General features: G+C 38.4%; 2 protein-coding genes across 2 annotated transcripts; one reads left to right on the top strand and one right to left on the bottom strand.

Moving 5' to 3' along the window:
* Positions 1–8,388: 8,388 nt before the first annotated feature.
* On the bottom strand, positions 8,389–9,432 carry LOC118016290 (olfactory receptor 5M11-like). The gene has a single exon (XM_035013729.1). The coding sequence runs from the start codon at positions 9,370–9,372 to the stop codon at positions 8,389–8,391; it is 984 nt and encodes a 327-aa protein (XP_034869620.1). The 5' UTR covers positions 9,373–9,432.
* Positions 9,433–13,527: 4,095 nt separating this feature from the next.
* On the top strand, positions 13,528–14,496 carry LOC118016289 (olfactory receptor 5M11). The gene has a single exon (XM_035013728.1). The coding sequence runs from the start codon at positions 13,528–13,530 to the stop codon at positions 14,494–14,496; it is 969 nt and encodes a 322-aa protein (XP_034869619.1).
* Positions 14,497–15,184: the final 688 nt, after the last annotated feature.

The raw sequence follows: 15,184 nt of genomic DNA, 5'->3' as shown, positions 1-15,184 counted from the left end.
CACAGCTGTGTCTTTGGATAATTCTATTGCTTAGCCAACAGGTTGTTGCATAGTTCAGTTCAGAGTTTAAGATTCAGGATCCTTTGCTCAGAGGGGATAGAGAAAGCATTATCCAACTCTGTGTTCAGACAACAGCTTGTTTTAGCTGTTTTCTTTGTGGTTGGATGAATATTTGGTCCATTGATGAGTTGTAACAAGGAAGTGGGCAAAACCACACCAAACCAAACCAAATCAAGCCAGAACATGCAGTACTTTAGAAATAAGTAGCACTCTCTATTAAATTTGAGGGAGAAGTCAGACTTTTTGGATGTCAGGCTGCAGTAGTTTCAGGGGTGAGAGACTCCTGGTCAGAACACAGCACAGGGCTCAGGGCTGATCCGCAGCTGGGCATGTGCCCACTAATTCATTTCAGTGAATTGGAAAATGGGATCAGAAAGTCATTCTTTCCTCCCTTATAAATTCAAGGTTCCAGTTAAAAGAGAAAGTATATGAGAAGGGGTTTCACCAATCATAAAGCACCCTGCTTGTTCTCGCTTATAGTGGACAGACAAATCCAGGCTTTGCCACTTACTACTTTTGATTTCTCTCACACTACTTATCTTTTTAGAATCTCAGCTTTTCACTTATGGATGAGATTAATGCCTATCTCAATAACTTTCTGCAAAAAAGTTGGGTAGAGTACATATGTATACTCTGTCATCTATCTATCTATCATCTATCTATCTATCATCATCTATCTATCCATCGTCTATCATCTATCTATCATCAATTATCAATCAATCATTTGGTGCTAAATTCAGTGACTGTCATGTGCTAAATGCTTAATGCATTTGGCAATTGTGTCAGTGCAAGTGTAATTGTGTAAGATTTAATTCAGTACATGATTGTGTGCTCACAATCCCAGGAAAAAAAGTTCCCATGCTTATTCCATACATGTGATGTATCATGGACTACTTTAACCTTTAGTGAAGGTGTGATTTTAATTCCACAGCACTTCAGTTAAATGATAAAGTGAGTAGAGATAAGGCTATCAAATTCAAAATCAGAGTTAAGATAGAAGAAAACCTTTATATATAGATTTTTTGTCTCATGCAGCTAAACTTCAACCGACCTGACTCTTGAAGAAATAGTAGACTAGTGAATAAATAAGTATATTCCATAGTTAATAAACTCTAATATAAAAAAAAAGACCAGCAAAAGTATTGTCTTATGGAAGCAATACAGGACAAATATATTTTAGATTTCTATGCATCAACTGCTTTTGCATGTTTATATGAAAAGAATTCTGGAGTAAAAATCTGGAATCCTGGTTGTGGTCCTGTTTTTTTTCCATTAAGTAGTTGTTTGAGCTTGATGAATTGCTGCATTAGATGCAGCTTCCTTATCTGTGAAATGAATAGGGCAAAAAATTCAAACTCTATGTAACTTTCCAAGTCTAGCATTTTCTGAGTTTGTACTTATTATGAGGTACTTAAAAGCCAAACCCATAGTCCATGTCTCCTTTTGAAATTTTGAAATGGCACGGACCTGAAGCCAAGCAAAGCCATGCTCAAAGGAGCTGGGGGCAGGGTCACGCTCCACCCCTAATAGGTCATCTCTTTCTCAATCTGTCCCAACGCTGACCTGTGCCCTGACTTGTTTTCTACCTGTTGGTGAGAGGGTGATTGTCTCCTCTTTGCCTGATGGGTTATAATGAACACGTTTCTGAGAAGAATCCGAAGATGGTAACTCACTCAGGTAGCTGTGTCTGAGCTCCTTGCTCACCCACCTTTGCTCCTGTGTGCAGGAGGTTTATCAAGTTTCAGAGTCGTGCGTTATCCCCAGAGGAATAGAGATGACATGATTTCTGCACTCACAGGAGACTGGAAGAACTGATGAACTATCACCCCTAAGGAATTCACTCTCTCATCCTTGAAGGTTAATGATAAAAGAGGGAAACACAAGGGAATTCTTTTTCACCACTCCAGTGAGTAGTGGTGATGGAGTCAAGAAGAGCTGCATGCACTGTTTTTCTGGCCTCTAAAAGCTCCCTACCAGGTGGTGATTTTAATGGCAATTTAGAAAAGTCTGTTTGTTGATGCCTGAAAGTCCTTTCACAAAGGGTGATACCTTCCATGTTATATGGATTAGCCATCTTTATTTATTTATTTAAAGATTTTATTTATTTATTTGTCAGAGAGAGAGAGAGAGCACAAGCTGGGGGAGCAGCAGGCAGAGGGAGAAGCCGACTTCCCGCTGAGCAGGGAGCCCAATGGAGGACTCGATCCCAGGACCCTGGGATCATGACCTGAGCCGAAGGCAGATGCTTAACAACTGAGCCACCCAGGCGTCCCTGGATTAGCCTTCTTTAAACTAGACTTTAATCTGAGAGAGTCTGGCATAAGGGTGGTACATAAAATGGATATGAGAGATGACATATGAGTCGTTTTAGCTTCCCATTCATGAAGAAAAAGGGAAATGAGCAATTATAAGATTCAAAAGCTGCTTAATTTGGAAATGCTATTTGACTTGAGGAGAATTTTTATCCTAAGAGATTCAAGAATAAAATAAAAAATAAAAAAAGCAAATTAAAAAACCCTTTTTGCAATATGTTTCCCCATTCTTTCACTTTTCAGCCCATTCTTTCACTTTTCAACCCTTAACCCTGAAGTGAGCTCTTGTAGGCAGATGGTGGATCTTATTTTTCTCACCCAACTTTTTTTACCTGTATTCTTAAATCTTATTTTATGATGAAAAGTTAGTTCCTAATAACATTGACATATCCACTGATTTATAATATTTATTGTCAAGTCAAACTTTTCTCCAACTGCATAATAATCTATTGTGTTGGAGGTACCATTGTCTATTTATCAAGTATCCTGTTGATAGACATTTGAGTTGGTTCTGATCTTTTACAATTCGAAGAAAAAAATGCAGTGGTGCCTGGGTGGCTCAGTCAGTTATGTTTCTGCCTTCAGCTCAGGTCATGATCTTAGGGCCCTGGAATCGAGCCCCATGTGGGGATCCCTGCTCAGTGGGGAGTCTGCTTCTTCCTCTCCCTCTGCCCCTCCCCCCCGCTTGTGCTCTCTCTCTCGAGCATGCATGCTTTCTCTCTCTCTCTCAAATAAATAAATAAAATCTTAAAAAAATGCAGCAATAAATAACCTTGGGCATATCCAACTGTCAATTATCTTTTCTCAACTGTTTTGAATTGAATTTTTCATTTCATTTCATATTTTCTTTTTTTTTTTTTTTTTAAGATTTTATTTATTTATTTGAGACAGAGAGAATGAGAGAGAGAGAGCACATGAGAGGGGGGAAGGTCAGAGGGAGAAGCAGGCTCCCTGCTGAGCAGGGACCCCGATGCGGGACTCCATCCCGGGACTCCAGGATCATGACCTGAGCCGAAGGCAGTCGCTTAACCAACTGAGCCACCCAGGCGCCCCATTTCATATTTTCTATATGTGTATTTTTCTATTCTACTCCCTTGTTCTTTCACCATTCTATACAATCCATTCATCAATAATTTTTTCAATTATAAGTTCCCTTATACACCGGTATAATCTAGCCCCCATCTCCATTTGTTCTCTTTTGTTTTTTTCCAGGGTTTCCATGGCTATAATAGAATATTGTTTTTAATTTTTACAGAAACTTTATAGTCAACTTATTTGGGAAACAAATCTGAGGATATTATTATTGGGACTACATTAAATTTATAAATTAACTTAGGGAGAATTGCCACATTTATGCCATCAAGTCTTGCTACGAAATAGTGTGTATGTCTTCATACATGTTCAAGTCTACTTCTGTATCTCTCTGTTACTCTTTTTCTTCACAGAAGTTTTGAACATTTCTTACTTGGTTTACGCTTAGATCTTTTATGTTTGGTAATCAAAAATGGGGATCTTCTCTTCCACATACATTTTCTAATTGGAGATTTTTTGTTTATATGAGGTTATTAGGTTAATTTTACATTTTACTAATTTACTAAATTTTCTATTTTTTTTTTAAATTAACAGTATAGTAGTAGTAAAAGTAGCATTTTTATGTATGGTGTGTTATAATGTAGCTGCATCTTATGCTGCCCAAATAAATCGTTAGTTAAAATGAAATGAGCCTCCAAAGCTTAACAAGAGAATTCTCTTCTTGGTTTTGACAGATTATGTAAAATCTATTTGGATGAAACTCTTGGTGGCTAGTGAGTGGTATGTAACTACCCCCTGGGATGGTGGATATGTATTCTTTCAGAAACAAATGACATATTTTTACAGCAAATAGTTTATATTGTCCCTCTATGTTCCTGAAATGGCACTCATAGATAACTTACCTACACACATAATTTAAAGAGGAGAAATAAAAAGAAAATAACTTATAATACTTTAGTATTCATTCATTCATTCATTCATTTTTTATTTTATACTTGAAATATACTTGCATACTGTGGGACATGAAGAGTTCTTTGTTGTTAGGGATTGTACTGCACTCTGCAGGCTTTTAGCATCCTTGCCCCTTACCCACTAGATTCTATAGTGTAGCCCCTTCACTGTGGCAACCATCAATTTCCATAATGTCCCCAGAGGAAAAACACCACCTCCACTGAGACCTTTTTGAAATGCTAAGCATCTGATATTAAATAGAAATTCTCAATTAAGGGGTGATATAGTTTACTAAGTTAGACATCTAGCTGTTCCACCTTTCCACCCCTAACATCTCTACTGATATTTAGATGCGCTCTTTTCTTAGCAACCAACACCGCCAAGATTTCCATATTAGTCAGAATTCCCCGGAGAAGCAGACCCAGTAGGAGATGGATATGTAGATCTAGATAGGCCTCAAAGGAGTGGATGATGCCCATCCACACTGTTGAGGGCAATCTTCCTTACTTTACTGATTCACATGCTAATGTCTTCCTGAGACACATCCAGAAATAATGTTTTATTATCTATTTGGGCATCCCTTAGCTCAGACAAGTTGACATGTAAAATTAGCCATCACAAGTACCATAGACATTCCTCCCGATTAATCAGTCTTGTCCAGGAGACATCAGAAAAGTCATTAGTCATTATTGTGGTTTATGTGTTATTTGTATTTAAACACAGAGGGATATTTTTGAACAAACTCTTCACTACTTTTGGACTGTGGTAGCACAAAATGGTCAGCAATGCTCATTCTGGAGTAAGAAAAAAACCATGTTCAAGTCCCAGTTCTGGTGAGTATTAACTATTTGGACAAGTAACTTCTCAAGGCCCCAGTTTACTTATCTATGATGAAGGTGCTTAATAGCAATCTAAAAATGCATGTGTTTAGGACACTCAGCAAATAGTACACGCTCAGTTAATATTAGTTGCTATTATTGTTTAGCCCTTCTCTCTTCTAGTTATGACCCCGGAGATGACCAGCTGGGTATCATATTAATATATAAGCTCCTCTTAAAGGGGAGGTCACATCTTTACAAGTTAGTATGGTCTCTATTAATTGATCATTAATGCTTGTTGCCTGCTTCCTGGGCTTTAGAGTCCCATGGTTCTTCATTAAAAATTCACTGCAAGCTGTCAGTGGCTTATCTTTTATGGCACCAAGTTCACATTCCAGTATCTGGTGTGAATTCTCAGTACTCCATGGAAATCATATTGCAGCCTAATTTCTGATGGTCTCCATCTTGGCGGCAGGGAGATAGAGCATCATCTGGTACCTCCTTGAATGACACTCAAGCTAGGATTAAAAATGAGTTCTCTTCTTATTCTGAAGCTCTTTGAGATTTCCTGCCTCTGTGCATTTCTTCCAGTCAGCCCCTCCACCATGATCCAGGTAGCATAATTTCTTATATGTACACAAAGTCCTTCTGGAAGGTGGAGATAGAGCTAACCTGCTATTTTGTGGATTCTTTCAATGCTCTTAAGGGAATCAGACCACCAGCTATCGGGTGAGACAGAAGAGGGATGTTTAGTGAGGACTAGAAATATGGACCTGGAAACTCATTTTCCACTGGGCCCAGGTGTCCCTAGGGCAAAGGAGAGAAATGTGAAGAGGACTTACAATTTCCTTAGCTTCGGGGGGAAAACAAGTAGATTAAAATGAGATGACATGAGGGATGCAGTCCCCAGACACTAAAGAACAAGACATATGTCCTATTTAAAATAATTCAGAATGCTTACTCCAGAGTCTGATCCAGAGACTCTACAATTGGAAATAATTGCAAACAATATTACAGCTGCACTGCAGTGATGTATTCTATATTTTAAAATGTATTTTACTCTGATATAACAAATGGGATTCTTATTTTCAAGGAAAAGTAAGAAAGAAGGCAAAGTAATTATCTTTTGACAGGGAAGGTGTAAAGGGTTTCACTTGTCTTATCTCTGTAATGGGTGATGCCTTAAATCCATTCTAACTCTGCCTACTGTTTCACCTGGGAGAATTGATGAATGCCTTCTCTGAGAAGAAGTTTGATGTGTGTGTTTTGTTTTGTTTTGTTTTTGGTGAATTTAAGCACTGGACAGAAACAAGCAAAAGGACTAAATAGAAGTCAAGCAGTCAAGAAAGGTCAGGAAAAGATATAAAGGGTTCTGCCCAAGTAACTTATTGACCTGAAGAAAAATCCACAACCCTGTACCTTTCTCCAACTACCCATATACCCAAAGCTCCAAGAGCACTGAGAAGCTAAGAAGGTATGTTAAATAAGTTCTCTGTCCATTTTTCTTGTTATAAGACTTGTAAGTCACTAAGAGAAATATAAGCAGTAGTAAATAATATGATTTGAAGATGTTTTTAAATGCCAGAAATTATCAGGACATCTCACTATTGTTTTCACAAACTCCTAGGAATTGAAAACCTTTGTTAAGAATCTCTGGACTGACTGCAAAATCTCAGAGAGTGGGTTATGGTGAAGGTATATTTTCCAGGGTAGAGGGAGATGGTAGCATGTAATTCATAGCACCAGATGTAAAACAAGTGGTATTTTGCTAATAATGCAAATTAGTGAATGCAAATTCTAAGAAAGACAATTTTCAGCAATTACAACTATATTTTTTCTCTAGGAGATATATAGATTTTTTTTCTTTATGTAACTAAATGTATTCTAGCATATTAATGAAGCCCTGATAATTACAATGGCAATTATTCTGTTTATTAGTGTGTACATTTGTTATCGAGGGGGTTATTCTAAATGATCTCAAATGCTAAGAGAATGAGAGTTGCATTAGCTGGGTATAAATTAGATTCCATTAGGTAATTCTGTAATTCTGGGAGAGTCACAGATCTTTTGTACCTCCAATTTCTCAGGTGCAAATGAGGATTATAATACTGCGTATCTCATAGGATTTAAATAAAATATTGCAGGAAAAATAACACAGTGCCTGTAGAGCATAGCGAATGCTCAACATATTTTAGTACTTTATTCATCATTACCTTTCTTGTGTCTCTAGCACACACACATGCACACACACACACAATGTTAATTGGGTTTGATTAATTTATTTATTTGAGAAAGAGTGGGAGTGGGGTTGGGGGGCAGACGGAGAGAGAGAATCTTAAGCAGACTCCATGCTGAGCATGGAACCCAATGCAGGACTCGATCTCATGAGCATGACCTGAGTTGAAATGAAGAGTCAGACACTTAACTGACTGAGCCACCAGGCACCCCTAGAGCAGCTGTTATTTTAAAATAGTTTGTGGGTAGACAAGAACTGAAAGGTAATATGTAGAATTATAGAGCAAATAATTGTCAATATTGTAGGAACAAAATCATAAAAACTTCATATGTAGACAATGAAAATTTTATATCCAGAATGGTTATCTCCCACTCACATAGGTATCTGTTTTGATTAGGGGAAACTAATGAAACAAATCTTTTGGGTAATTAAAATGTAAAAAACTTGGTTATTTGTGAAATTAATAAAACACAGATGGTTTTCAATTCAGGCTTAGTCGACATAACAATGCATCAAAAGTGTGTTGAGAACAAACATCTGAAATTAGAACTTTGAGCCTTTTTTGAGAAGATAATCAGCTTTCATTAAAGGAAACTATGTAATATATTATATGGATGTAAGTCATTTTCATATTCATACCATATTTCATACCTCACTTTGCTGGTAAGAATAGCTCAGTGATGGTCAATATTGTTGACCTATGAACTGAAAGAAAGAACTTCTCTGCCTACTAGTCAAGTGGAAGTGAGTTCTTGAGTGAGACTGAACACAGGCCTAGCTTAACTGTAACAGAAGACTTCTGGTGATGTGTTTCCCAACAGCCATTATTTCCTTACAATAGTCCCATTTATTGTTTCCATTAGGATTATCACTTGGTCCTAAGCTATGCATACATAAAAAATTTTACTGTTACTCCAGAGAATTGCATTCAGATACAACCAGTATGGGTTGCTTTTCAATTGTTTTTGAGATTTTTTTTTCACTGGGAGACTGTCAAAATGGACTTTTTCTCCACTGTACCAAGGTTTCTCATAAACACTGCTCTCAAAGCCTGTTTCACATCTTTGTTCCTCAGGCTATAGATAAATGGATTCAACATTGCATTCACAAAGATACAAACCATGGCCACAATTTTTCCTTGTTCAACAGACTGCTCATTTATTGGTCTCAGATACATGCAGAATAGGGACCCACAGAACATAGTGACAGTGGTCAGGTGAGAGCCACAGGTGGAGAAGGCTTTGCACTGCCCTTCGCTGGAACGGATCCTCATAATTGTGATGAAAATGAAAACATAGGAGATGAGGATGATGAGTAGGGAACCAGTGAGGTTAATCCCTGCAGATACAAACAGGGCAGTCTCCTTTATGTAAGTGTCAGAACATGTCAACATGAGGAGGGGTGGGTCAGCACAGTAGAAATGGTTGATGATGTTGGGTCTGCAAAAGGACAAGCGAGAGGTCAATATTACCTGCACTGTGCCCACCATAGCACCCCAGAGGTAGGGAAAAATGACAAGGCAGGTGCAAAGTGGCCTGGACATTCTGCTATTATAGTGCAGGGGATGGCAGATAGCCATGTACCTGTTATAGGCCATGGCACTGGGCATGTAATACTCAGTAAGGAGCAGAGTCACAAAAACAAAACACTGGGCCAGACACCCCATGTAGGAAATGGTTTTCTTCTCAGAGAGGAAATTAACAAGCATCTGAGGAGATAGATTAGTAGAATAAAAAATATCCACGCATGCTAAGTGGGTGAGGAAAAAGTACATGGGTGTTTGCAGCCGGGGAGTGAGTCTGATTAATGCAATCAATCCAAAGTTCTCTGTCAGGGTGATGAGGTAAATCAGGAGAAACACCACAAAAAGGATGGGCTGCAGCTCCCGTTGGCTGGTCAGTCCCAGGAGGATGAACTCAGTTGCCTCAGTGCCATTGTGTGGGAGAAGTATGGCCATCTTCATATTCTCTAATATGGAACAATTTTTCAGATATAAAAGCAGAAATAAATTATAGGCATTTCAAGAATAGACAAAGTAAATGGGCACTAACACAAACCGGTTTTGAAAAGAGAGGTTTAAATAGGTTGTTACTTCCCCCAGAGTTGGAAGAGTTTCAGTAGTTGCCATCAGGTGGTTGGTGATGCTGATGAAGTGGACAATATATTTGAAGTCCATGCACCAGCCGTGTTGTCTGCTTTGCTGCTCCCACCTTCATATGGAATTTGACTTAGCTCATTGGTGTCCCTAATTAAGCTATAGGATCAGAACCTTTTCATCTATCATCTATCTTTCATCTATCATCTATCTATCATCATCTATCTATCATCTATCTTTCTATATCTATCATCTATCTATCATTTATAATCTATCATCTATTTATCTATCTATCTATCATCATCTATCTACCATCTATCTATCATCTATCTCTCTATCATCTATCATCTATCTATCATCTATCATCTATCTATCTATCTATTATCTATCTATCTATCTATCTATCTATCTATCTATCATCATCTATCATCATCATCTATCTATCTATCATCTATCTCTCTATCTCTATCTATATCTATCTACCATCTGTCTATCTATTTATTTACTTTTTGGCAAGATTTTGAGTGTGTGCATTTATCCTCTTTGTGGATCCATAGTTTCAGTGGTTTCATTAGATTTTTTAAAGAGATTTGCATTTAAAAAAAAAAAAGGAAGAAGCCTAAAGCCCGTTCTTTCACTGAATTCTTGCTAAGGGTTCTTCCTTAACTTTTCTCCCTTTTTTCAGAAACAAAGTCTTTTCTCATTCTCTTGTAAAAGAATGGGCTACAAAATTGTCTAGACAGCTAGATGAATTGAGCTGTGTTGCCCTTTAGCACATTTTCACCAGGGCTGAATCCTTGCCTGAGTTTTTTTTTTTCCTTTTATCCTTTTTCTTCTTTTTACTTCTTCTTTTCACGGGGATGCTCTCCTCCTTCTATATCCCCATCATCAGCTCTTTTAGTCTCTGTGTTCCAGGAACACCTGGTTTCATGGGCAAGAACATTGTGCAGTTGACCTTACCCTGATTTCAGAAGCATGTTAAGCTAGGTTTCATGCCCTGATATCACCATCTTGAAATCCTTGATAAGTTTTGAACATAGATAACTAACATTCTTATTTTGTACTGGACCCTGTTTATTAGCTAATCCTAGTTCCACGCTTTACCACTTGCAGCTTTGTACTGTCCTTTTGCAACTCTTTTGCTTGTTCTTTCCTCATTAGTTAGGGACTTTTCTTGGTTGTAAACTACTAAACCCACAACTCATTGTTCAGAAGATGTTCACCTTTCACTCTGGCTTGACACAGGCAGCTGGGTCATCTGTGATGTTCTTTTTCAGCAAACATGTTATTCATTGTCTTTTTTGTGCCTGTCTTAACTTATCAGGACTTCTGCTCCACTTTCAAGTGGATGTTTCTGGATCCCACATAAGTCACTGAGTTCATGGGTCAAGACCATTTCAGATTCCATAGGCAGTCATTTAGTGACATGCAATAAATGAGTTTTTCTGCAAATGAACCTCTCAAGTCCAATTTCCTGTCATGCCTTTTATAAATCTGAAATTTGCACATCCTGATCTTTTTTTCCCCATTTTTCTGGGAACACTATCTCCACTCTTTCTAGGGTTTCCTGGGTGCAAACGAATATGAAATTACCTCCTAAGCCATCCTGTTGATGTCATTTAAAGAAATATGCTGTTTGAAGGGTAATTTCCTGCTAGACACTTCTGGAAGAGTAGCTGCAACTCTCCACTGACTCCTGTTCTGCAGTGAAGGTCATTGCTATTCTTGGTAGGAAACTCATAAGTGGAGATGAATCAGGCTTTCAAAGAAGTTAATCATTTACATTTTAGGGAACATCTAAGCTGGGACTTTTTCACTCCTCTGCATGAAACTTGTACACACACACACATCCCTAGCAGTTCCAAAGAAAGATCACATATGGTACCTTTGCCTCTGTTCTTTATTTTCCTTAGAACACCCTTCTTAAAATAAGCTTACTGCTTGTGCTCATCCTCCTTCAGTTTGTTGCTAAAAACAGTCACATTTTCATGAGTATTTCAGTGATGTTACTATTTAAAAGTTGAACACCCTCTCCACAAAACTCCATTTTCTTAATTTTTCTCTATAACACTGCCATTCGACTCACCATTTACTTACTTTCACTACTCTGTGTCTCTTTCCAACAGATGCAAATGCTAGAAGGGCATGGATTTTTGAAGGTTCTGTTCATTTTGGCATCCGCAGGGCCTAATCACATGATATGTTGAGTATCAATAAACGCTTATTTTATGAACATCTAGTTTGATGTCCACGATGACTTTAGAGGCAGGCAGAAGTTATCATTCCCATTTACAAATAAGGAAATGAAAACTCATGGCTAAGGGTCATTGCTCATTATCAGTAACTGTTACTAGTGTATTCAACAAATGTTAAGTACTTACCCTTCTGGATAAAAGAGATAAAGTGCAAAAAGACATTGTCATTGGCTCTTTAAAACTTAGACTAAACTAGGTTTCAGTGCCTCATTTTGAAATGAGATAAGAATCGGGCCAGTTTTAAAAAATTGAATATGAGAAAAAGGGCAAAAAAAGGCATTTGAGAGGAAGGAAGAGGAAGTTCAACACTAGTAATGATGTAAAGGAGAGCTAAAAAAGCCATGGGGATTGTCATACCTCTAGACAGATAAAGTTGTGATTAACAACTTAAATACTAACTATGCAAAACTGGTTTCTTTATCGACACATTGTCATCGCTGTAGACTGTTTGCAAAATACTGAGTGAGAATTAATACGATTTGATGATTCTTTGTTCATTTATTTGCCATAAGTTTATAAGACCACTGTGACTGTGCCTTTTAAAATTGTGACTCTGGGAACATCTGCTTTATAATCCTGGACAATTGTTACATATGAAGATCCCCATATCCCACGTAAGAGGTTCTTAAACAAACTTTCTCTGACTTTTCTTGATTATGAAGTTTTCCAGAAAATTTCTTTGTACACTAAAATTCACAAAGCTCTTAATTCTCTTAAAGACATGACGTCATGTCAAGCTCTGTGGGGATACAGAGAGAAGTAAACACTTGTAAGTAATTAATTTTTCATGCTTACCCTGTTTTTTTTTCTTTTCTTTTTAAGATTTTTATTTATTTGAGAGAGAGAGAGAATGAGAGAGAGCACATGAGAGGGAGGAGGGTCAGAGGGAGAAGCAGACCCCCTGCCGAGCAGGGAGCCCGATGCGGGACTCGATCCAGGGACTCCAGGATCATGACCTGAGCCGAAGGCAGTCGCTTAACCAACTGAGCCACCCAGGCGCCCTTTTCTTTTCTTTTTAAAATTCATTTCATAAAAACTACTTAGAAGTCAGAGTGCGCAGGGCGTCTGGGTGGCTCAGTCGGTGGAGCATCTGACTCTTGATTTCGGCTCATGTCATGGTCTCAGTGTTGTGGGATTAAGCCCACCATCCGGCCCTGAGCTCAGAGCGGAATCTGAGGAATCTGCTTGAGACTCTTTATCTCCCTCTGCCCCGCCTCCCCTGCTTGCCCCCCAACTCTTTGTAAATAAATAAATAAAATCTTAAAAAAAAAAAAGAAGTCACAGTGCAATAATGAGCTAGACTTTGTCTCTGCCCCTGTGGAAGGAATATATGAGGAGTGGAAAGTAGACACATTATGGTTATGTAATGTGCTACAAAATGAATGAGAAGTATGTAGGGTGTGCTGGAAGCATAAAACATACCGAGCCTTATGGGATAAGTAGAGTTTGAGAGGCAAAAAATATTACAGAGAGCAAGAGGGTATGTAGCTCAGTTGTATATATATATGGATAGTTATAGTTATAAATATAGTTATCTGTAGGTGTAACTGTAGGTGTCTATATAGAGAAATATAATAGCAATTCAATACAAAGACAAATGAAATAATGATTAGGAGAAGTAAAGAATCTGTTTAGGGTAGTATTCATTTTGAATGACACATGGAGGTACAGAGAAAAATCATTTCAATAGTCAGTAATATGATTTGAGAGATACCTTCCTGTCTGCTTTATTTCTGTTGTTTCCAGTGCAGGTCCAGACTCTCAGAAAATGTCTATCACAAATGACAGTGCAATAAGAGAATTCATTCTTCTGGGGCTTACAGATCGTCCTGAGCTCCAACCTCTCCTCTTTGTGCTGTTTCTGGGTGTGTACCTCGCCACCCTCTTCAGCAACCTGGGCATGATACTATTGATCAGGCTGGACTCTCACCTGCACACACCCATGTATTTCTTCCTCACTAATTTGGCCTTTATAGACTTGTGCTACACCTCAAATGCCACCCTGCAGATGTTGACTAATTTCTTATCAGAGAAGAAGACCATCTCCTTTGCTGGCTGCTTTACACAGTGTTACATTTTCATTGCGCTTCTCCTCACTGAGATTTACATGCTGGCAGCAATGGCCTATGACCGCTATGTGGCCATATGTAACCCTCTGCGCTATAGTATGAAAATGTCCAGGCATGTCTGCATTGGCTTAGCCACATTTCCTTATGTCTATGGCTTCTCAGATGGGCTTTTGCAGGCTATCCTGACCTTCCGCTTGAGCTTCTGTAGATCCAATGTCATCAACCACTTCTACTGTGCTGACCCGCCACTGATTAAGCTTTCTTGCTCTGATACTCATGTCAAAGAGCATGCCATGCTCATATCAGCTGGCTTCAACCTGTCCAACTCCCTCAGCATCATCCTGGTGTCCTATGCCTTCATTATTGCTGCCATCCTCCGGATCAAATCAGCAGAGGGAAGGCACAAGGCATTCTCCACCTGTGGTTCCCACATGATGGCTGTGACCCTATTTTATGGGACACTCTTCTGCATGTATGTAAGACCACCAACAGATAAGACTGTCGAGGAATCCAAAATCATAGCTGTCTTCTACACCTTTGTAAGTCCGGTGCTTAATCCACTGATATACAGTCTGCGGAACAAAGATGTAAAGCAAGCCTTGGAGAATGTCCTCAGAAGAAATATGGTCACTAAGACGGGACTGCCTCCAGTTTTCAATAAATCATAACTAAATCTTTGGCTCAAATAGCTTTGCATTCTGATGATGTATTTTGATATTCTCTATGAATATGCCTCAAATATCTCAGCTAAAAATCTCAGGTCTGGGAAAAAATGAGCTTCACTTATTAATCTAAGCTCTTGTCCCTCAACATTGGTCCACAGACCAGCAGCAACAGCATCATCTTGGGATTTGTTAGAAATTTAGCACCACATTCTGCACCTAGATCCATTATATCCAAATCTGGGTTTTAATCACATCATAGGTGATTTGTAAGCACATTAAATTTGAGGAACATTGTTCTAAGTGAAAATTCCCACTTGATATGGCATGGAACATTCCTGTGTTCTTATTGTTTATAAAGATAAACAGGATAAAGATGCTCTCAGCTCAGTTCCTTGGATTTATTATATTCTTATTACTCTATTTTTTGGAACTAGGAGTCTTTATGAAACACATCCTTCTATACTTCTCTGAGCTACTAAATAAAACCAAAAACCATGGGTCATGAGAGTGGTTCCTGTTTCTTGTGAATATACTTTTATAATGATCAGTATGAAATGGGAAGAAAGGAATAAAGTGATCCTTTTTTTTCCCCTCTAACTCTGAGTTTGTGGATCCTGTCTGTGGCCTCTGAACTATAGGGACTGACTTCTTCCTTCTGACCTGCAAGCCTGAATCTACACACTCAGGTCTA

Source organism: Mirounga leonina, unplaced genomic scaffold (genome assembly GCF_011800145.1).
Source record: "Mirounga leonina isolate KUSES-001 unplaced genomic scaffold, KU_Mleo_1.0 Mir_166, whole genome shotgun sequence".
Classification (NCBI taxonomy): domain Eukaryota; kingdom Metazoa; phylum Chordata; class Mammalia; order Carnivora; family Phocidae; genus Mirounga; species Mirounga leonina.
The sequence above is the reverse complement of the archived record's forward strand: the minus strand, read 5'-3'. Positions and strand labels throughout refer to the sequence as shown.

Bases quoted from the DNA above. Each gene is read 5' to 3' on its own strand.
- LOC118016290 (XM_035013729.1), bottom strand. From the start codon at position 9,372: ATGAAGATGGCCATACTTCTCCCACACAATGGCACTGAGGCAACTGAG.
- LOC118016289 (XM_035013728.1), top strand. From the start codon at position 13,528: ATGTCTATCACAAATGACAGTGCAATAAGAGAATTCATTCTTCTGGGG.